This window comes from Columba livia, chromosome 5 (assembly GCF_036013475.1).
Source record: "Columba livia isolate bColLiv1 breed racing homer chromosome 5, bColLiv1.pat.W.v2, whole genome shotgun sequence".
Taxonomy (NCBI): domain Eukaryota; kingdom Metazoa; phylum Chordata; class Aves; order Columbiformes; family Columbidae; genus Columba; species Columba livia.
The window spans coordinates 1,250,356-1,272,914 of NC_088606.1; the positions used below are offsets into that span (position 1 = coordinate 1,250,356).

At 52.2% G+C, this 22,559-nt stretch overlaps 1 protein-coding gene across 2 annotated transcripts; it reads right to left on the reverse strand.

Moving 5' to 3' along the window:
- Nucleotides 1-493: 493 nt before the first annotated feature.
- On the reverse strand, nucleotides 494-20,422 carry MIS18BP1 (MIS18 binding protein 1). Of its 2 annotated transcripts, XM_065063020.1 has the most exons (16): nucleotides 19,746-20,420; nucleotides 18,018-18,143; nucleotides 16,595-17,103; nucleotides 15,034-15,110; nucleotides 14,627-14,757; nucleotides 13,000-13,090; nucleotides 12,468-12,631; nucleotides 11,826-11,992; nucleotides 11,243-11,351; nucleotides 8,959-9,826; nucleotides 7,818-8,011; nucleotides 4,511-4,653; nucleotides 2,385-2,530; nucleotides 1,719-1,803; nucleotides 1,201-1,258; nucleotides 494-1,019 (listed from the first exon to the last, which is right to left on the reverse strand). In XM_065063020.1, the coding sequence occupies exons 1-16, from the start codon at nucleotides 20,260-20,262 to the stop codon at nucleotides 925-927; spliced, it is 3,480 nt and encodes a 1,159-aa protein (XP_064919092.1). In that variant the 5' UTR covers nucleotides 20,263-20,420; the 3' UTR covers nucleotides 494-924. The 2 variants fall into 2 exon arrangements, 1 of the variants encoding a protein (XP_064919092.1); XR_010472665.1 differs by lacking the exons at nucleotides 494-1,019; nucleotides 4,511-4,653 and having other exon boundaries at nucleotides 19,746-20,422.
- Nucleotides 20,423-22,559: the final 2,137 nt, after the last annotated feature.

Below are 22,559 nucleotides of genomic sequence, written 5' to 3' on the forward strand. Positions count from 1 at the left end.
AGAACTACTTTAAAAATGTGAATAATGGTTGAAGTCTTTTGGCAAAGAGGTGGTGACAGAGGGCAAGGAGCCCCTGGGCGGTTACTGGTCGCTGCTGCAGGACTGGTGCCCATCTTTCCAAGAAAAATATGGATCTCCACCTGTTTCTTATGCGTCTTGCCCCGAGCACTGGGCGCTTCGCTGGCTTTGAACTCTGGACGGGCCCAGGGCAGCAAGTGCTCTTGTCCCCGTTGCCGTCCCCTCTCCTGGCTGCTGCTGCCACACGGTGGCTGCCTGGAAAAGCCTTTTGACTTCTGTTCGCTGCTGTCCTTTCCTGGAGCGTGTTGGTGACAGGGAAAGCCTTCAACAAGCGGTCAGGAACTCTGCCGGCAGACACGGAGTGCGGCTGGTGCCAGCTCGTCCTGCCTGCTTAAAGTACAGGGGATGAAAACGCAGACCGATGGATCGCTTGGGAACACGGCCATCCCCCCACAGAATCCAGTTCACACACGAGTAAAATAAGCGTGTCCTTTTTAATTACATAAAGGAACTGTAAAATTCAAACTCTCAGCAGAGGAAATGGGAATTGCTTTCTAATTAGTTACAGCCTACCATTATAAATTTATTGTAGAGCAATATTTCATCTTAAGTGAATTAAACCTTGCCGGTACTTGGTGTCCAAGTACACTTCTGCCTCCCCAGCACAAACAGGGTAGGGAAAGGAGGAGCCCGGGCAAGAAAGTGCCACTTTGTACACATGGAAAAGGACAAACATTGCAGGACAGGCAGCACGAGGAGAATGGCGTTAAAACACATAAAATCACCGCAGGTCACGCTTAAAATGAACTCAACATCACAGCAGCACCACGTCGGAGGGGTGGCCAGACCCCTTCGCTCCGCAGGAGAGGCGCGCAAGTGTTGAACTGAGAACGTCCATGAAGTTCATTAATCAGAAAAATAGGAATCGTCCTTTTCTTCACCGGATGAGTCTCCTGCCTTGGCCTCAAAGAGCTTCCCTACAACACTCGTCTCCTTCACTTCTGCAATAAGAAAAACGGGGTTAGTGTGAAAATAAGTTACAGAAGGTCCAAAAAGCAAAAGGACAGGCTGCGGAAAACTTATTAAATGCCCAGATTGCGGACACCAAACAAGGCGGTGCTGACGTGAAAGTGAAGGGGCCCGAAACGAAGGAGAAACAACAAGTGCTTCACAGGTACTCACTCTGATCAAAAGTGAACTTGGTTCTGTGCGAAGCCGGCGTCCCGATCACAGCTCCGGCCTAGGAGAGGACAAGAGGCCCGCTCAGAGCTGCCCCCTGGCTCGCGCTGAGCCCGAGGCACAAGCCCCGTTCTGCCCCGGGGATCTCGGCTTCTCAGGGGAAAGCCAGAAGAGTTTCAGAACTCGGGATACCAGGGCAATAAATACATCAACTCAGGGACTCTCTGATACAAGGTGAGAATTATTGTTTCCAGAATTATTGTTATCACAGAATTCAGGAGAAGTTACAAATCCTGAAAAAAAACCCATATATTTTATCCTGACAATAAATAGCTCTTATCTAACAAAAAGAAACTTTCTCCCAGAGCAATAGATACAAAATTCAGAAGTCTGGGGGCGCAAGGGAGGGTTCCTGTTTTCCATCCCAAACAGTCTGTGAGCCCAGGATTCTTTTCCCCGCTGCTTGGTACCGTTTTGCATCGCTAAGGCCCAACCGCGCCATTCACGGAAACCGGCATTACCGCCGCCTTCTTGACGTTGTCCCAGGTGCCTCTGCTGCCCTGCGCGTTCTTCTGCATGCGGAACACGTGCCTGTCGTAATCGTTCCTGCAGATGGAATCACACGCGTCAGTGCGCGTGCCGCCTGTGCAATCCGCTGGTACGGGTACAGGCGTTGCACGTACAGCTCTAATCCAGGAGACAATTAGCATGACCATTAAAAACAGTCGTTGGTCAATTAAAAATAACAGCAGCTCCAGGTGTGTAATTAGATCACACGCTGGAACCCAACCTAAGTGTCAGACAAAGCTGTGTCACCTTCCCAGAGGAGGCTCAGTTCTTGTCCGTTAGGTAAAATGCCACTTACTCTGCAGGTTTCAAGATGATTCTGGTTTCAGTAAAGCCTGAAGCAATTGGGTTAATGGGTGAAGACTCAGAGCGGGCAGAGACCCCTCTGCTGAGCGGAATCCCAAAGCGCTGGCACTGTTGTTCTGGACCAGCCCTGGCTGAGGAGCTCAAAGCGCTGGCGCTGAGCGTCCCCCAGGGAGCGTGGGGTCTCCCACGCGTGCTCTCGGTCGGGAACCGAACCGGGGTCCCGCTTCCAGGAGCGATCTTGCTCAGAAGACAAAAACCCGCCTTGAGGCAAAGGCGAAAGGCGAAGGTGAGCGGAGGCCAGCCCCAGTTCCTACCTGTTGATGGGCACCAGCATCCCGGGGCTGATGTGCTCGCACTGCGGGGTTTTCGCCAGGGAGAACACGGACGAGGCGGGTGTGATCGGGATGTCCGTGAGGGTGAACACGTCGTCGTTATCTTGGCTTCCCCGGAGCATTGGCAACTACAAAGGCGCATCAGAGCGATCAGTGGCTGTGCTGGAGAGGCTTCTGGCGCATCCGTCCCTGCGTGGCAGCAGGACACGGCCTCTGCCGCCGCTGGAGCCCGGCTGCCGCCCCCTGCCCCTCACCGCGAGCCCCTGACTCTATTCCCGCCCTCGGCAGCTGCTCCGTTCCCTCACTAGAGTCGTTTTTGACTCCAGCGCGTCCCTCGTGAGGCGCAGAAGCGGGCAGCGTGCCCAGCACCCCGCTGCGGGGTGCCAGGACGCCACGGAGCAGCCAGATGGTGCCTCCGTCTTGCTCTCACTCCTCCTCCCGTTGATGCCCAACACCTTGCTGGCCTTTTCTGGCTGCTGCTGCACACTTAGATAATTTCTGATTACAACTACGAGCTGAAAGCTCCTGGGTAGTGCAGGATTCAGGATCACACTGTGAACTTCTGGTCCCTCCATTCTGAAGGCAAAGAATTGGCAGAGCTCAGAGAGGAGCGACACAGGAGCAGAGCAGGTCCTGGGGAGGAGCTACGCCTGGCCCGGGACAGCTGGGCCCCGTCTCCTCCCCACGAGGAGAGGAGGACAAGTCAGCAGGTGCAAGCTCAGAACAAATCAAAGCTTGTGCTGCTTCGCACAGCAAATAGTTCAGGTCTGGAGCTGAGCCCAGGAAACCGCAGCTGTGACGGGTCTGCGCGGGGGCGAGGGGCGGCTGACGCGGCGGGGAGGGGGATCCGCTCACCGCTCCCAAACACACAGGGTTCAGCTGCAGGCTGCACCTCCCAGCACGCACTACACAGGGGTCAGTGTCTTGGGCACAGCTCTAGCTGGGCAGCATGAGCTGGACAACAACAGAAAGGAGAACCCTTTGGAATGCTGCCTGATTCTGCCAAAAGAGGAGGCTCCTGGAGAACCCCTCTGCAAAACCAGCGGCTGGCACGTGGATGCCTCCATCCTTTCATAGCAAATCCGCTCATGCTGCTCATGGGGAGTTCTCCATCGCACGCTGCAATTTATAGAAAGCAACGAAGATAGCACTGCTTAAATTCTGACTTTCCAACAAGCCACAATGTGCTTCTGGATGAGTGTCAGAACAAGAAACACGCTGCAGCTACCAAGAAAACCCACACAAGAACAACTGCATCAAGAGACGTACAGGCGCAGTTTGGAGTCCTTGGTGGGATCAAGGTGCTGCTGTTAACAGGCAGAGCTTGTCTGGTCAGGTAACAGCAAAAACAAAAGTGCACCACAGAATCCCAGAATGTCAGGGGTTGGAAGGGACCTGGAAAGCTCATCCAGTGCAATCCCCCCATGGAGCAGGAACACCCAGATGAGGTTACACAGGAAGGTGTCCAGGCGGGTTGGAATGTCTGCACAGAAGGAGACTCCACAACCCCCCTGGGCAGCCTGGGCCAGGCTCTGCCACCCTCACCCCAACAAGTTTCTTCTCAAATTTAAGTGGAACCTCCTGTGTTCCAGATTGCACCCATTGCCCCTTGTCCTGTCCCTGGTTGTCACCAGAAGAGCCTGGCTCCATCCTCCTGACACTCCCCTTTTCCATATTGATCCCCAGGAATGAGTCCCCCCTCAGTGTCCTCTTGTCCAGCTCCAGAGCCCCAGCTCCCTCAGCCTTTCCTCACACGGGAGATGCTCCACTCCCTTCAGCATCTTGGTGGCTGCGCTGGACTCTCTCCAGCAGTTCCCTGTCCTGCTGGAACTGAGGGGCCACAGCTGGACACAATATTCCAGGTGTGGTCTCCCCAGGGCAGAGCAGAGGGGCAGGAGAACCTCTCTGACCTACTGACCACCCCCTTCTAACCCACCCCAGGTACCATTGGCTTCCTGGCCACAAGGGCCCAGTGCTGGCTCATGGTCACCCTGCTGTCCCCAGGACCCCCCGAATTCACAAGGTTTTACTGATGGAACTGAACCAGCAGACTTGCAAAGGCCAACCAGAAAAGCACATCCACAGACAGTCTGGTTTCCCAGGTTTACCTTTACTCTTCTGTTCTGAAAGGGCGTTGCGGTGAAAATGTCGTCGTGGTTGTCCTTCGGTAAGTGGTCCAGGAAATCGCGCATCTGCTGCTTTCTTTTTAAGGTTCCCACTTTGGCAGTTATGGGAACCGGCTCTTTCTTATCTATGTGAATCAAAATATGAATTATTCTAGACAGCAGCTAGGTAACAGTTTTAAGATTTGCTAAGTACGATCACTGCTGGGGACACAGTTCAACTCTGCTTTGTGGAAATGTTTTGTGGTTTCTTTGCGACCTTTTGAGTTCTTATACAATTGTCCTGGTTTGTTACAAACAGGTTTCTCTTGTAGTGAATGTGCCTGTCAGCTCAAGCTTCAGATCAGCTGCATGTTCCTGAAAGCCAGATCCATGTTTGGGTAGCCATAGCAATGGAATGCGAGGTCACTGATAAGCATGGATGGACATCTCGGGAGAGGGGCAACGAGAAACTGGTGACCAAAAACTGACCAACCGAGTATAACATCCCATTCACGTGATACTTCATATAAAAGTGGGAGATCACGAGGATCTCGTCCCTTTTCCTTATGGCGACATTAGCAGAGGACCTTGCGAGTTGTCCCTGCGAACCGAGGCCAGTGACAGACTGAATCCAGCTCCGGTTGGCTGCAGAGTCCAGTCCAGGACACCCCTGTCTTTCACAAACCTGCATCCAGTTACCACTAAACCGCTCGAAGGACAGAACAGGCATTGTCACTGTCACTGCGGGGCTGTTCTGTCCTCGGCTTTCCCTTACAAGTCACTTCGGGGGCAAATTTAGAACATCCTCCCAAGACCCTCAATCTTCAGACAAAAACTAAAACAGCTGCTTACGCGGTCAATAAGAAAAATTAATCCATAGTTCAGAGTTTTCAGAAGAACAAAGTGTCCGTCTGCTGCTTCTCCGCTCCGGCGGAAGCAGAGCTGAGCGAGCCCAGGGAGCGGGCGCTGCTGGGACGGGCTGGGGAGCCACGCGCCCCTGCCTGCGGCCACCAGGGACCTGCAGCGCCTCGCTGGGACACAAAAGCGATTCCGCTGCTTTCAGCAAATGGAGCCTGGTGACACTTCAGCCCCCGAGAAACAGCACCAGAGCCTGTGCCCGCAGCCGTGGAACCCGGGAAGCGTCACCTTCCCATGGGTGAGCGCCAGCGGGAGGAGCTGCGCTCAGGGCTGTCCGTAACTCAGCACAAGTCATCGTCACCTGCTCCGTGTTACACACCTGCACGAGCAGCTTGTGCCTTTCGCCCCAGGGCGTACTTGCCATCTGTAAACGTGAATTACTGACTCCAGACAGAGAAAACAGCGACGGGCACACCAGTGCCAGACCCCAGGGAACAGAGCTGGGCTGTTCATCCCCTGCGCTGTTCATACCTGCGCTGCCCATCCCCTGCACTGCTCATACCTCTGCGCTGCTCATACCCCTGCGCTGCTCATACCCCTGCGCTGCTCATACCCCTGCGCTGCTCATACCCCTGCGCTGCTCATACCCCTGCGCTGTTCCTGGTGCACTCGAGCATCCCGACAGCCTTTCTGGATCCACAGCTCTACAGGCAGCTCATTATCTACCAGGCTTCAAGAGCCTCTTCAGACACAAACAGCCATGTTCTCCTCAGTGGCCAGGCCAATTAAGCCATCATGCTAAATACCGGAAAAATCTAAGGAGATCTTTTTCTTGTCACTTCAGTTATATATACTTCACCGCTCTCCATCATCTTTGCCAAGTCTTGGGAAACAGCAGAGGTGCCCGAGGACTGGAGGAAAGCAAATGTCACTGCAGTCTTCAAAAAGGGCAAGAAGGAGGACCCGGGTAATTATAGACCGGTCAGTCTTACCTCTGTCCCTGGGAAAGTAATGGAACAGCTTCTCCTTGGTGCCATCTCAAGGCATATCAAGGATAAGAGGGCTATTAGGGGCAGTCAGCATGGCTTTACCAAGGGGAAGTCGTGCTTGACCAACCTCATAGCCTTTTATGAGAATGCAACAAGGTGGATGGACGATGGCAGAGCGGTGGATGTGGTCTATACCTTGACTTCAGTAAAGCCTTTGACACAGTCTCCACAGCATCCTCACAGCTCAGTTGAGGAGGTGTGGTCTGGACAATAGAGCAGTGAGGTGGGTTGCAAACTGGCTTAAGGAGAGAAGCCAGAGAGCGGTAGTAAATGGTGCGGAGTCCAGTTGGAGGCCAGTATCCAGTGCAGTGCCTCAGGGGTCAGTACTGGGGCCGATATTATTCAATATATTCATTAACGATTTGGATGAGGGAATAGAGTGCACTATCAGCAAGTTTGCTGATGACACCAAGCTGGGAGGGGTGGTGACACTGGAAGCTGTGCTGCCATCAGAGACCTGGACAGGCTGGAGAGCTGGGTGGGGAATAACCTGATGAAATTTAACAAGGGCAAGTGTAGAGTCCTGCATCTGGGCAGGAACAACCCCAGGTTCCAGTATAGGTTGGGAAATTACACATTACAGAGCAGTGTAGGGGAAAGGGACCTGGGGGTCCTGGGGACAGCAGGGTGACCATGAGCCAGCACTGGGCCCTTGTGGCCAGGAAGGCCAATGGTATCTGGGGTGGGTTAGAAGGGGGTGGTCAGTAGGTCAGAGAGGTTCTCCTGCCCCTCTGCTCTGCCCTGGGGAGACCACACCTGGAATATTGTGTCCAGCTGTGGCCCCTCAGTTCCAGCAGGACAGGGAACTGCTGGAGAGAGTCCAGCGCAGCCACCAAGATGCTGGAGGGAGTGGAGCATCTCCCGTGTGAGGAAAGGCTGAGGGAGCTGGGGCTCTGGAGCTGGACAAGAGGAGACTGAGGGGGGACTCATTCCTGGGGATCAATATGGAAAGGGGGAGTGCCATGAGGATGGAGCCAGGCTCTTCTGGTGACAACCAGTGACAGGACAAGGGGTAATGGGATCAAACTGGAACACAAGAGGTTCCACTTAATTTGAGAAGAAACTTCTCCGTGGTGAGGGTGGCAGAGCCTGGCCCAGGCTGCCCAGGGGGTTGTGGAGTTTCCTTCTCTGCAGACATTCCAACCCGCCTGGACATGTTCCTGCGCGACCTCACCTGGGCGTTCCTGCTCCACGGGGGGATCGGGCTGGATGATCTTCTGAGGTCCCTTCCAGTCCCAAACATACTGTGATACTGTGATTTATGACACACTCCAAGCTCTGCCACATAACTGTACTACAGCAGATAACCTTCTTCGCTACTGGGCCCTGTTGTGTCTTTGTGTCTCTATCTCCCATTGCATAATAAATAAAACATTATAAATTATTTAAAGACAGCAACATACCCAGAACCAAGATATCGGTACTTTTCTGTTCTTTTTTTTCTGAAGCAGTGGGTTTCTTGGCGCGCGGTTTGGGCCCCTTTGCCTGCTGTTCTTCCATGTACTTGTGGTGGCATTCCTCGGCGGAGCGGGAGCCCACCGCCATGGCCACCTCCACCCAGAAGCCCTTCTTGTGCTTTGGGAACGCAGCGATGGCCCTGCCGAGAGAACAGAGCCACAACGCTCGTCACGCCGAGGAACCCGCGCTGCTGTGCCACGGGAAACACGCAGGGAGCGGCTGCCCCCGGGAATCGCTGCAGGGCTTCCGTGGAAGAGACTTTCCAGATCATCCAGTCCAACCGCTACCCCCGCACTGCCCAGTCCAGCACTGCCCCACGTCCTGAGAACCTCATGTCCGTCTGTCCAGCCCTCCAGGGCTGGTGACTCCAGCACTGCCCTGGGCAGCCTGTTCCAATGCCCCACAGCCCTTTGGGGAAGAAATTGTTCCCACATCCAACCTCAACCTCCCCTGGGCAACTTGAGGCCGTTTCCTCTGCTCCTGGCGCTTGTTCCTGGGGAGCAGAGCCCGACCCCCCTGGCTCCAAGCTCCCTTCTTGCCGTTGGATGCGAGTCTTGTCCCTGGTGTCTTATCCAGGTGCTCTAAAAGTTCCCTGGAATGATTTAAGCTAACAGCTCACAAGATAAACTTCCCCCTTATTAGTAGCAGATGCCCCCCATCCCGCAAAGTACGAGCTCGTGCCTTTTCAGCTTTCTAATCTAAAGGAAACAAACCCAAATATGGTCATTTTATTACTTAACGCATATATTAAATACCGCCCAGTAGCTTAAAGAATTGGATGATGCATTTAGTAAAAATGTTTGCAGTTAATCTTCCCTTTGCAAGGCTCAAATACATAAGCATGTCATGTTTAACACTTTTTTCTGTTAGGGAGACAAGATGCTACCTCTGGCTTACCATATTTTTTCTAATTTGTTAACAAAATTTATTTTGCAAAAGGGAGTTAAAATGTAAAGGGAAACTTTAAAATAAGGTGAAAGAGGCCGAATCTGACACTCCAAGCCCAGCCCAGCAAGCCCTGCCGTACATCACACCTCCCGACGGCCGAGGGAACCTCTGCCCTGTGGGGACGGAGCAGCCACTTGCCTGTAGAGCTTCTGCAATTCCTTTTCAGACCAGCCATCAGTTGCCCTTGGAAAAGGTGCAGAATTCCCTAGAATTCTTTCCCTCTCAGGTTTTCTTGCTTCTGCTGCTGAGGACTTGGCATTCTGAGAAACTTGATAATTTAGGTTTTTATCAGCTACTTTTGAATTGCTTTGTTTTGTTTGAGATTGTGCTTCACTGGCTTCAGACTCTGTGTCAGACTCAAGCAGCCTCAGATGGTTGAACCTGCTTCTTGTCATCCTGGCGCTGTCGGGCAGACGGGAGGCGCTGGGCGCGCTGGACGGCGTTCTCCCTTCCCGCGAAGGGGAGCCGCGGGTGGCGCTGGGCGCGCTGTCCCTCGGCGGCGCGGGGCAGGAGCCACCGTGGTGCGGGGCCGTGCTCTGCTCACCACACACCCTGTGTGCGTCCCCCCGGGAGCTGCCACCGTTTGAGGAAGATTGAGAGTTTTGAGTCTCTCTTCGAAATAAAGGTTTATTTTTCCTTTTGATAGCCAGTGGGATATCTTCGCTGGATTCCTCTTCCTCATCTCTGCTTGACAATTCTGGTAAACGCTTGTCCTGACGTTGTTTGGCTGACCTCAAGGAGTACTTGTAAGCCTGCTGATACGTGGTCAGGTCTCCATGTCCTGTTCCTCTCTTCTCCTTTGTCATTCCCCTTCTGCTGGCAGAGTTATGTTTGTTTAGTACTGCAGTGCTTGAGGGAGTCAGCTTAGCAGAAAACTGCTGTTTAGTTTTTGTACTATTGATCGCATCTCCACTTCCATCATCATCTGAAATTAAGCGCCTGGGCTCCCTGCTTCCAGCAGACTTGTTTGGTCGTTGGGAACTTACTCCTTTTTCACTGTTTTGCCCTGAAAGAGAGGAGCTCAGAGTCATATCGCACCTGGCAAGGTAAATTCACCGTGTTCTAGCCCACTGTGTGTGTAACACGTCCCGCGGTCCGTGCGCTCCGAGGGCAGCGGAGCCGAGCGGCACGGCCCGGTAACCGCACACAGGGTTAACGCGCGGCACGGGGAGGCACGCTGGGAACAGCTGGGACACGGGTGAACTAAGCACTGTGTCCCTCTGAAATGGCACCGAAGAGACAAAGTGGTGACGTGAGGAAACACTCCATCGCGTCTGCACACGCAGCACGCGTTGTGTGCAGCCCGTTTGCACAGAGCTGCCTGCCGGCCAGCCGCGAGCTCTGCGCGCCGGGGCTGTCCTGTGCGCGGACAGCACTGCGCTCAGCGACCCTGCGCGCTCCTTCCAGCTCTGTGGTCCTAACTCATTTCTGCTGTCAAGGGAGCTCCAGAACTTTACCAAACATGAGAGAGTAAAACCAGCAGCCAGCGAAGCTTCCTGAGACCACTGCCCCTCTGTTCCCCTTTGTGTCTCGGAAGGATTAAGTGAAGCTCTGCTGCCCTGGCGTACGCTCCTGCGTGCTCGGGATTACACCCTTCAGGCTACAGACACGGCAGCGTGTCCCGGCACTCGAGAAGCAGAGAAAATCCATCCCCACGGGACTGTGACAAGGAGGACGCATCCTGACCCCACCTGTAGTGCTGAGCTCCCTCCGCACAGCTCGGGACAGGCTGCCTCCCCCCGCTGCGGCAGTCGGGATTATGGAGGCTACAGAAGGGAACGTGGAAGTGTTGGGCAGATAGGGAATAAAACAGCGAACATAAAACGTTGTTGAAATGCTGCGGCTGAGGTTGAGCAAACATCAGCATCCCAAAGGCTTTGCTTGTGCTACAAAGGGCTTTTCTGTGGGAAACATTGCAGTTGCTTTAAAAGAGAAACTTCTGCTTTATATTTACATTGTTTTCAGGGTTCCATCGTTCCCCAAATCTTTTTAAAAATCAAGGTTTTAAAACTGTTAATACGCTTTTGTGCCCACACAGGCACTTTGTGTACTGTAGTTCACGCAGTGAACAGGCAGAGCCCCAGCTCACCGGCCCGGGAACACGGCGGGCTCCGCCACCCGCAGGAGCAGGGGCTGCCAGCCACCACAACCCTTTCGCTTCAGCTGCTGCCCAGAAACCTGCGTGCTCCCACTGTGTAAAGAAAGAAGTGATTTACAAGCCTCGTTTATATTTGGAGCTGTAGCACTAGGAAACCAGGCATCGATGCTACTCTGATAAATCTTCATAGAAGAAGCAATCGACCGTTTAAAGATTTAAATAGTTTCTTTGCATTAACGGGACATCACCATCCTGCTGTGGCACCCAGCTCATAATCCCACCGATTCTTGTCAATAACTTGAAAAAAACCCACAATTTTTTTACCTTTACTTTGGCTTTTTGGTCTTTCTTCCATTGCCCTCATTACGTGCTTGCTCTCTTTCTTCTTGGAGTTGGAGCCGGTCTTTTTTTGGGATGTTTCACTACTAAACATCTTCAAAACAGAACAATGTAATGTAAACCTCTGCAAGATTACACATCAAGCTCTGAAAAAGCCAAACGGTTTCAGCACTGGGACATTCCCAAGTCACTTCCACTGCCCGGCACGTACTGAGTGAGCGGTGCTGGACACGGCTGCTCACACAAACACACACAGCTCGGCCGCATTCCCTTTCAAGTTTAATACTCTAAACCACAACTGAAAAATATCTATGTATTTATCTTCCAAAAATACCTGTATTTTATCCAGAAGTCATTCCCCATTATCTCCATTTTACACACAACAACGATTATCTGGTCATACAGAGACTAAGACTATCTGGGTTTTCGTTTTAAAATGTTTTAATAATGTTTTCAAGATTTCCTGCCTCTTCAGTTCCTTATAAGCGCTGGACTCTTTCTGTTAGATACCAGGTTTACTCATTGTATTTAAGATACATTGGAGTAACAATATGGAAAACGATCTTACCATGCTCAAATAATCTACTCCTCCTTTCTCTATAGTAACGTTTAGTTGCTGATCCACGAGCTCACGTTGCCCACACCAGAAATTTAACGGTGGTTTAACAAGGCGGCCGCTACGCGTGTAAACTCTGTCTGGGTCACTCGACACTAAATTGTGGTTCGGTGTCGTATCTACAAGAGAAGAACACAAACAATCAAGTTTTCTCCCGAACAGTGTATTGAAAATGCCGGTTTGCAGGCTTCACGAGCACGGGAGCAGCACTGCATTTAATCCAGCTCATCCGCGCCCACTGCACGGGACGTGTAAAACTTACTACAACGTTTGGTTGTGCTTTTCAAAGCGTTCAAGCCAGGAAGAAGTCCAAGTTAAACCCCAAAGCTACTCGTGTCCCTAGGAAAGCCAGGATTGCATTATAGGGCAAAGAAACAAAGGTGCATCACTGGGCTATCACTTTACAACCCTTTCCTCCGGAAACAAAGCCAGCATAATTAATTCTTCCACAATCCATCCATCTCCAGCTGTTTTCACTCCCTGGGCCTTAACTATGGCAAAACCATGGACATGCCATAAAATAAACCTGCTAGGGAAAGCAGCTTTCAGAAAACCCAGCCCTTCTTCCAAAGAAAAGGGTTATTAAATACTCACAAGCATTCTCACTGTAGCCTGGCAGCACTTCATAGGTGGTGTTCCTGATCTCAGCTTTCTGTGCTGCTCTTGCTAAATCTTCTGCATGTTTCGACACAGCCGTACCCACCTCCGAGTCCACGTCTTCATTTTCATCCTCACTACTATTCCGCTTCTGTTCTTTCCTAATGATTTGGAGTTTAAGGAAGGAAATAAGAAACATCTGGAGCAGCTGTCCTTTAACAACAGAGTAACTCGGCCACGTCCGCAGCGCGCAGTGCCCCTGTGCTCGCACACACGGGGCCGCCACAGCGGCCAAGCCCTTCGCTTGTGTTTGAGGTGGTGTGAAACGCACCAGAACAACATCAAACCAGTGTCACGAAGAGCGTGAAAGCGTGGCCTTCCAAAGCGGTGGCAGGATTAGCCTGGCACGTAGTCTTCACGTACACATCTACGATCTTTTGTATTCCCCAGCATAGTGCTCTTAAAAAGCAAAATCTCAATAACTACTTGAAAGAAAACCACAATGGAACAGAATCTCCAAAGAAATTACCTTCTCCTCTGCTCAAGTAGCTCCTCAACGTATTCCTTCCACTTCTTGGAAAACCCAAATAAAAACTTTTTGGTGAAACGGTAGGGAAATCCTGTTTGAAACAGAAGCAGCATTAGCGGTAGCTGAGCAACATGTTCAATCAGAAAGGGTAGAAACACCACCCAGCAGGACGAGGGGGTTGTAAGCACCTCAGAAGCTCACTGCGTCTTTAACACTAGGAGATGGGCTTCCCCAGCCCGGGAGAGGAACGTACTTGTGAGGGGAGTCGTGCACACACGAGAACCAAGGGGCCGTTCATTACAGGTACATCAGAGCACCCTGCAACAGTGTCATAAACCTGGGAGGTTCCTGAGGTAGTACAGATCAGCAGAACGACTCTCGTCTTGTCTCTGAAACGGGGAAACAACCCCACAAACCAATGGTTGTGCTTGTCTTGCGTTTCCCTTGTGATTTATGTATCAATATTGAATCTGTTCAGGGTATTCTCCACACCGACCCCAACACGGTTTTGTGTGTTGGGGACACTGGGAGCGAGGGCGAGCAGAGGAGGATGTTTTGCCACGGTGCCAAGCCCAAAGATCAGAGGAACTGACCATTAACTCTCGGGCTGCAGAACCCTCTGCAGTACTTGAGCCCCTCTGCTCACAAGTCTGACCGTCACTTTTCCTCCTCAGAACAGTAAAATACAAACAAGCGTTTACCAGAGGAATTAATAAAAACCATTTCAAGCCAGAGAGCAGCTAAGGCGGGAATTTATCAGAATGCAGCCCGGTACTGCAAATGAGCAGGAAAAATCAGAGCTGCAGACATCTCTGGATGCCTCGTGCTGGACCTGCAAGAGCAGAAAGTGCGTATCCGCTCATTTAAAGAGCGTGATCATGCACAACGTGCACCTGTATTCGGGCAAGTGCTATGCCATCCACGCCACGGGTGATCTGCACCTTCCTAGACCTGCCTGTGAGCACGAACAAGGCAGCTCGTTCACTAGTGAACATGACAGAACGCAAGAACAACAGAATAAAGACTGACCTTCCCTTAGCTTTGTGTGTAAATTGAAGCTCCTTTAAAATTCCACGAGCTCCAAAACAACCTGAAGCAGGAAGTTTTGCTGGATTTGGTATAACATACCACTTAGACCCTAAAGATGGATCAGTAAACCAGATTCTAAAGCACTGACACAATAACCAGACTGTCTCCAAACGGAAACTCCACGTGCCCTTGCAGGGCTGGTCATTAACTACTGAATAGTAAGACACAGAATGCGAACACCAGAGTCATTTCACTAGTGTATAAACAATCCTTATGTGAATGTCTTAGCATTACTTAAATGCCAGAAGATTGACCAAAATGACATAGGGCCATTCTTAATTAAAAAAACAACACGTTTCTTTACAATAATGTGTTCATTGGCCAGGTTCGTGCTGGGAAAGCCCTCTGAGTGCAGCGCCCCACCAATGCCAGCGACAGTTAACGTCAGACGGCCTTGAGGAATCCGATCTGCGGTCGCTGAAACCCCGCCGAGCCCAACGGGCAGGAGAAGACAAACCGTTGGCCTCAGCCGTGTGTTCAGTCATTGATCTCCAGCCCTCCTCGGTCTGTAGTGCTACATTAAGGATCACCTTCTTACCTTCCTTCCGCATGGAAGCCGAATCCATCCTGCCCTGCAGCAAGTAGACATTGCCGGATGAGGTTTTCACTTGGTTGTAACTTATGCGTTCTACAACGGCGTTACTGTGCCAAGTCGTGTTTTTCCTATCTCTAAGAAAAGATAACAAGAGGAACAGAATTAAAACATTGTTTTCATGAAAGAAGGAATTAAAAACGGGAATATTGATATTCCACATGAGACTGGCAGTGTTACGTGTTTTATGAGTGACACAGACAGTGGCGGGATGCACCAGGCTGTCTTTTCTCAGCTTCCAACAGTTATTGAGATACGGCAAGAACCCGAGTCCCAGAGCCGCAGCCCCTGGGCGGGAGAGCCTGTGGAGCCTCCCGCTCAGACGCTCAGCGCCCACCCACGGGTGAACTTACTTGCGCTTTCCTTCAACACATATTGCAGTGTTACCATCCATCACTTTAATTCTCCAACTCGTCAGGCAGACAGCTTTCTGTTACCAAAAACAAAAGAAAGTCATTTTTCAATCAGACTAAGCTACACAACATCAGCAAGCAAGATAAAAATTAACTCGTTTATAACTTAAGATATTTAGGCACCGTTGCCCAGACCAGAAAAACTGAAATTAACTGTTAAACATGTAAATGTTGAAGCACAATCAATCTGGAGTCTGACGCACAAGTGAAGACAGGGATTTAAATTATAGAAACTTTTGAGCAATTTAATGGTGACTTTCAGAAGCCAAAGCAATTGGCTGAGGCCTCTGTCCAAAAAGCTCCTCACAAAAATACCAACCCTGTGCCACACCTCTTGTCATCTGTCCTTCCTTCCTGCTCAGGAAAAAAGCTACCCATGAAAAATAAAATGTATTTATTAGCTGCATTATTGTTAAAATTTGGTATTGAAATGGCCGTGTCTGACATTGCGAAGCACCAGCGCTCCCGGAGCTGCGGTACCTTCACTTTGCACTGAAGTGCCAGGAAGCCAGTTGCACTTGAGCTGCCGCTTGGAAAACTCTGTATGAAACACATTGTTTTAAAAAAAAGGCTGATCAGAAAACAATCTTTTAACATCTGAAGCTATGGCTATTTCTCCTCACAACTTCAGTTACTAAACTGCAGCTCCGTGCTGTAACGACGTTTGCCTTTTGACCATGGAGGATTTAACTGCCTGAGGGCCGGTACCAGACCCGTGCTGCCCAATGACAATTCCTGCAGCACCTTCTACTCAGCTAGAAGTCTTTGCTATTAATGGATATCTGCTCCTTATCTAAGAAAAGCTCAGCAGAAAGGTAACTTTTTAAATTTTTTAATAGAGGAAAACGTACCAAACGTGCTCGACAATGGTGAGGCAGAACAAAGCAATTAACTTGCTTAATGAGAACTAAATAATTAACTTGTTTAACTTGCGGCGGACTGCAACCCCAGATTTCCCCAGGGAACAGAGGGAACGCAGCCCCTGGGAAGGTGCTTCCCCAGCTTCAGAACCCCTGCCCGCCTGGAGACGCGGCGAGGGAGCTGCAGCGCTGCCAACACGTACCGAACCGAAAACATCCGCGGAGCGCTCTCTTAGGAAAACATTCTCGGCCCACTTAATTTAAGAGAAGCTTGGATGTTCTGTAGGAAAGCCCAGACCTTCCCTCACGATGGGCTGTACGGATGCAGTTCAGTTTAGAACCGTGCCCAGGCTACCGCTAGGAAAGATCTCTCCTCGGCTTTGTGCTGACCAGGAGCTGGACTGCCCAGCGACTTGGTTCATGACCATCACACCAACACAGGGCAATTAACACATTAAAGAGATGGGGAAAAGAAACCCTTTGGATGAGAAAGCATTTACCAGTACAATCTGATAACATAAGGGTTTGTTCTCTTCTGAGCGCTCGCTAGTTTTGACAAGAAAAGAAGAAAGAAATGGCAACTCTGAGCTGCAGCAGCCCACAGGAATGCGTCAATGCCCTAAAGCACGAAGCTCTCCTACCTCTTTGTCGGCTTTCCCAGCCGCAGGGTCTGTGCGAGGCTTGTCCACATGCACCTCGCAGCCTCCTTTCGGCTTTTCCTTCCTCGGAACGTGGGCTTTGGGAGCAGAGAGCGCAATGGCACACGAGCACTGAGAGGCCTTTGCAGAATTAGTCTCCAGTGTCTTTTCTGCTCTGTGAGCAGCTTCCTTATTACTTGACCGCAACTCTCTTCTGTCTTGACGAGGTTCAGCACGTTTTGCTTCTCCATGTCCCCGCCTTTCTTCTAACCAATTCCCATTTTTAAAATGGGGGGAGTTTAAAGTCGCAAAATCAGTCACTGTATTTTGAGACATCTCATCATCAGCATCCACTGATTCTATAAGGAAATTATCCTGCTCATCCTTATTAGCGGCCCCTTGTTCTGCAGGATCCTCCCTGAGCTGCTCAGCAACAGCAGATGTGACGAACAGCTTTTCTGCGGCTGTGGAAGGAGGAATGTTCTGCTTTACCGGGTCTGAAGGTGTTGGATCTGCACAATAAAACACCAAAAAGTAATAGCAAAGTAGACAGTGATATTTGAGAGTTAATAAAAGTACACTGATAAGTTGCTCCATTTTTAATCAGAGGAGATTATACTGATCAGCAATACAACTGCGAGAGCACTACCTATTGCAATTGTTAACGTTAACAGCGAGCCGCTCTTTGGGTTTGTTCGGACTAGTGTTTCCTCACCAGCGCACCGACACTCCTGCTCTTAAGGTCTTATCCCACTTTTCCCCCAAACCAAGCTAGCACACACCATATCCATTAACAGTACATCTTTACCAGTCTTCCTGTCTTTTCTCTAACGAACCCTCCTTGCAGAACAACAACAACAACAACAACAACAACAACAACAACAACGCTTTCACGAAAACCAACATCACATAAAATCCCCACTTTCCCAGCCTTCAGGATCTGGGCTTCTGGCCGTGCGGCTGCTACGCCAGGAGCTACAAGCACCGGGGGTTGAGTTTTGAGGTAAACTAAGATCAGTTTTGAAGCTGAACACTGTGGATTTTGGCATGTGTCATTTTCTCCATCTGCATTAGTGAAACTGAATTACAGGACACATGCATAGACAGGGTTGCTATCAAATAACTACATGAAAAAACCCAAATACTAGAGAACTTCTCACAGAACCAAACCTTTCCTCTTTATGTATTAAAAGCTAAAGAAAAAAATGGCAGAGACGGTGCGCCCAGCGGGCTGAGGATGGTGAGCAGATGGCAGAGCCTGCGGCCCTAAACCGGAGCTAAACTGAGTCTAATGGCACCTCTGGGTTTGCAAAGGCACATTTGCAGGTTTCTGGCTCTGCCAAAGCCGGCTGGAGATCTGACACAAGAGCAGAGACCCTGAAGTCAAGGGAGCGTTTGAGGCATTTTTAAGAGCAATACCAAGTACCTTTTTGTTGCTTCTGCAGTTTCCGCTTTACACGCAAGAAGAACTTCTGAGGGGATTCCATTAAAATTGGGTCTGTGGCCAGTGCTTTTCTGGTTTGCTTCTGAAGAATCTGAGTGCAAAGTAATTCTGGAAAATAACAACACAAAAAACAAACAAATCTTTGAATTTGGGGGAGAAAAACATCTTCACGTAGGGAGCAGGGAAAGCAAAGCGCACGCTGCATAAGATACTAAATTCCATTGTACAACATGTTTTCTTGTCTTTCCCAAGAGGGATGTACAATACAACCTTTCCCGTTTCACCGGGGGTGAGCTGTCACCTGAGCTGCATGGGGGCAAGCAACACCCTCAGGGGTGTGTGCACGTCTGGTGTCACCCAGCCTGCAGAACCAACAGGAGTTTGGAGGTGCCTGGATCGGTACCCGGGGTTGCCCTGACCCAGGTGCGGAACCCTGCGCTTGGCCCCGTTGAGCCCCACAGACCCAGCCCTGGAGCCTGTCCAGGTCCCTCTGGGTGGATCCCGTCCCTCAGGTGCGTCACCCGCAAACTTGCTGAGGGTGCCCTTGGTCCCACTGTCGGTGCCACTGATGAAGATATCAACCAGCACTGGTCCCAGCGTGGACCCCAGGGATGCCACTTGTCACGGTGTCCGTCCGCACCGCATGGATCTGTCCCGTGACCTGACCAGGCACAGGGGTGAGGCTGACGGGTCTGCAATTCCCGGGGTCCTCCTTGCTCCCCTTTATTAAAAATAGGGTGTGATGTTTTCTTTTTTCCAGTCACCATAATAATGGCTTAATCTCATTTTTATTGTCTCCAACGCAAGCGGTTTTGCGTTGCAGCAAGATTTTTTCACATCTAACCATAAAACGAGGGCACTGCCGGCTCCGTAACTGCGAGTTCTGTTGAGAGCAACCTGATAACCCCCAGCGAAGGCTGCACACGGCTGCCTATGCCAGCGCCCAGATAAGACAGGCTGAGCAATTAGCCCTGTTCTCTGCAGTTCTGTCTTAAAATGAACCCACGCAAACCCCCACCCAAAACTGCATGACAGAAGTTTGGTACCTGAGATTCCTGGGTACCGTATTTCAAACGGGAACGCATGGAGCAGCAAAGCAGAACCTTTCTGGGGAAGCAGCCCATTCGCCAGTGGGTCTGTTCACAGCGTGACAACAACAGCACCACGGCGACCGGGCAGAAGAGGACGTGCCGTGAGTCCCCAGCCTGGAGCGCCGGGAACACCCCCGAGGGATTTCAAACCCCAAACCGTTCTTCCACGAACCCTCCTCCTCTCTACATTGACTGCATGGAGTAGTTAAGCTAGTTAAAGATTTCTTTTTTTAACTTACAAAGCGCAATTCTATTTTTCATGTTGCAAAAACGCAACCCCATTCACGAAAAGAACAGAGGGAAGAGTTAAAGCCAGACTGAGCAAGAAAGGGAGAAAATACCACGGGAGGGAAACTTCTGAGGCAAATAAAGGCGAAGGGAAATCCACTACGGTACGCACACATTTCAGCATTTAACCTCCCCCACGGAAGATCAACAGAAGCAATCCCAGCCATGCGTAGGAAGAACAACACCTACACCAATAACTTTTTTGAACGACGAGCACACACCGGCTGCGTCTCACTGACCCTGGAAGAACCGCAAGCGAAACGCAGAGGAAGCGACTGCGGGCCGAACGCGAACTACGGGAGAGCCTGCGCGGGGAAACCACGGCGCGTACCTTGCCTAGGCCGGACCGGCCCCGCGGGGGCCCGGCGGTCCTGCCCGCCCTGCGGCCCGGGCCGCGGCTGTCGCGGGGCCCGCTGGGCGGCCCCGGGGGTCAGGATGGAGTCGGCGCTGCAGCCGCCGGGCTGCCCGGGCTGCCCGCGCTCCCGCCGCCGCTGCGCGGCCTTGGCCTTGAGCCGCTGGAAGACCTTGGCCGGGGACTCGTGCGCGGCGGGCTCCCCGGCCCGGCGCTTCAGCCGCCGCTCGGGGCCGGGGCTCAGGTAGGCCCGGAGGACGCTGGCATCCAGGCGCTCCCACCCGGCCCCGCCGCCCGCCGGCCCCGTGGGCTGCCGGGCATCTCCCGCCGCTCCCCCGGCGCCGCTCTGCCCGCGGCCCTCCGGTTCCGTGCCGGCCTGCGGGGCGCCCGGGCACCTCAGCAGCTCCTTCAGCGGGGTCAGCGTGTCGGCGGCGACGCTGCTGAGGGACACGGAGCGGCACGGCAGCTCCTCCCGCCGGGCCAGGGTCCCGCTCATCGCGCCACAGCCCGGCCGGCCCGCCCGGCCCTCAGGCGGCGCCCCCGCCCCCGCCCCCGCGCCGCCAAGATTCGAGCGGGGCCACCGCACCCGGATTGGCCGCCAGGGCCCGTGGCGTCACTGCCCGCCCGGGCCGCCAGCACCAGCGCGGGGGGAAACGCTGCCGAGCGGAAGTTGTGTAAAGTTGCGGAAGAAGGCGACGGCAAAGGAGGTGGGGCAGCGCCGCCCCCGCGGGGGTGGTTCGGTCCGCCCCGCCGTGGCCGTTGGCCGCAGGGGTGCTGCTGGGGGCGGGATCCCGGGGCCGGAGCCGCTTATCCCGGTGTCCGGAGCCGCGTTCCTGCTGCTAGGGCGAGCACAGCCGGGCTGAGCGGGAGGTGAACCGGCTGGGGGGCTCTGCGGGAGCTTTGTCTCCCTCAGCCCGGCTCTGGCGGCTGGTCAGCCCGGCTGTGTGTGAGCGTTACCCGAGCGCCGCCCCGCCGGGGTCGGAGGGGATGGGGAGACACGGAGCGGGGCGCTGGGGGGCTCCCGGAGCCGTCCGAGCCCAGGGCCGCCGGGCTCCTGCTCCGCAGAGGCAGAGCGGAGCGCCGTGTGCGCGCCGGAGCGTTCGGCACAGCGGGAACCCCCGTAGGTGTTTAAAAGGCAGCGGTACATCGGTGCGTAACTGTGGTGCAAATGGGGCTGCCATTAGAGCTCTGAAGGTGGGCAGGCTGCTGTCTGTCCTAGGAGACGCACCACGAGGTGTTATTTCAGGAGGGAAGTACCCGTGTGATACACAGAACGGACCCGTAGCAGCCCGCCTCTGCCGGCCGGTGGGCAAGCACGGTGATTAATTAACTAACGGAATCAGGCGAGCCAGCACAGTGATTAATTATCTCACGGAATCGGGTGTGCCTGCGGCTGGACCAGCCCAAGGCTCGGAAATGGAGCGCTGTGTGGGAAGTGACCTCGTGTTTGCCGCTATTGACCAGGTGCCTGCTAACAAAGAACAGCTAGGTTACAAAACAAAAACGTAGTTACGCTGGATATTTTGGGGTTCTATTTGGTGTTCTGCAGCCTTTTTTTTTTTGTAGTTAAAGTCTTTGGCCTTCTTACAGGAAATGCAAGTGCTAATTAGCGGCCCAGATTGTGTCGCACACAGTGACCCTGTGCTTGCAGCTACCCAGAATTTCTGACGCGGAGGAGAGCCCCGGGTGTGCCGCTCTCGGTGTGCCCGGTGTGCCGAGTCGGAGGCTGCTCTGTCTATGGGGGGCGGGCGGGAGAGAAAAGAGCTGAGTGAGAAGCACGCTTTGCGAGAATAGTTTTGGAGCCCCCTGGTGAGGGTTTCAGGTGCTCCCGAGCTGCTCCCCCAGCTACAGAAGAACAAGAGTATCCGCTGCAGAGATTAAATCTGACCGGGCGAGCGCTGCCTGTTCCGCAGTGTGTGGACACGGGCGTTTCGGAAGGGGTTTGGTCACGGGGGGAGCTCTGCGGGCTGGACGGGCTCCCTGGGTGTCCGCTGGGTTTATATTTTACATGTTACGTGTCTGATTGTGGTTTGTGTTTAACTGCCTGTGCAGCTGGCGTGATTGCAGCCTGGCTAGCGCCGCACTGGCAAGCCCAAAGCAGCACAGCAGTCTTTAATACACTGTAATATTATCAGTGTTTAACGGTGTGTGTTGCGATGGTTCTGCTCCTCTTATAAAGCAAATCTGATCAACCCCCAATTTAATCCGTATCTCTAGTGATATCTTATTGCTGCTATAGTTACTTTAATACTGATCAGATTAGCTTTTGTCTAAGAAGATTTGGTTTGCTCCGGTTCCTTGCAGGAGCCATCGTGTGTCCTCCTTTCAGGAGGAAAAAACAAGTAGGATCCGCAGAAAGTTGAGTGAGTTGTGGTTCCTTCTTTCTAGTCCAGGAGAGCTTTGTGAGATTTGGAGGTGTGGTTCAGGTAGCTGCAGATGCCCATATTTATTATAAACTTCGTTAACAGGGCAAAGCACGTCCTCTTTGTACATACTACCAGACACCCAGGGAGCTTCTGAAATCACGTTTTGTGAATAGTTTCCTCTCGTTTCCTGGTTATTTGTTCCATAAAAGAGAGAACAGGTCAACTATATAGTTAAGAAAGAATAATTCAGACTATGTACACAAAGCTATGAAGACAGAATGAGTGGAGTAGTTTGGTTTTTGCTGGTGCTATGTTGTGTAACAGCAGCTGTGCACACGGGAGAGCTCGATCTGTGGGAAAGCAGCTACATCTGGAGCTAAAAGTGCTTTAGCTCAGATCCACGGCTCCAAGCGATGGCCACTCGATA

Excerpts from the sequence above, each read along its gene's own strand:
- MIS18BP1 (XM_065063020.1), bottom strand. The coding sequence starts at position 20,262 with ATGAGCGGGACCCTGGCCCGGCGGGAGGAGCTGCCGTGCCGCTCCGTG. Across the intron at positions 18,144-19,745 it reads GCCGGTCCGGCCTAGGCAAG|AATTACTTTGCACTCAGATT; the intron begins GTACGCGCCGTG and ends GTTATTTTCCAG. Across the intron at positions 2,531-4,510 it reads TTCAGAACAGAAGAGTAAAG|TTGCCAATGCTCCGGGGAAG; the intron begins GTAAACCTGGGA and ends GCGCCTTTGTAG.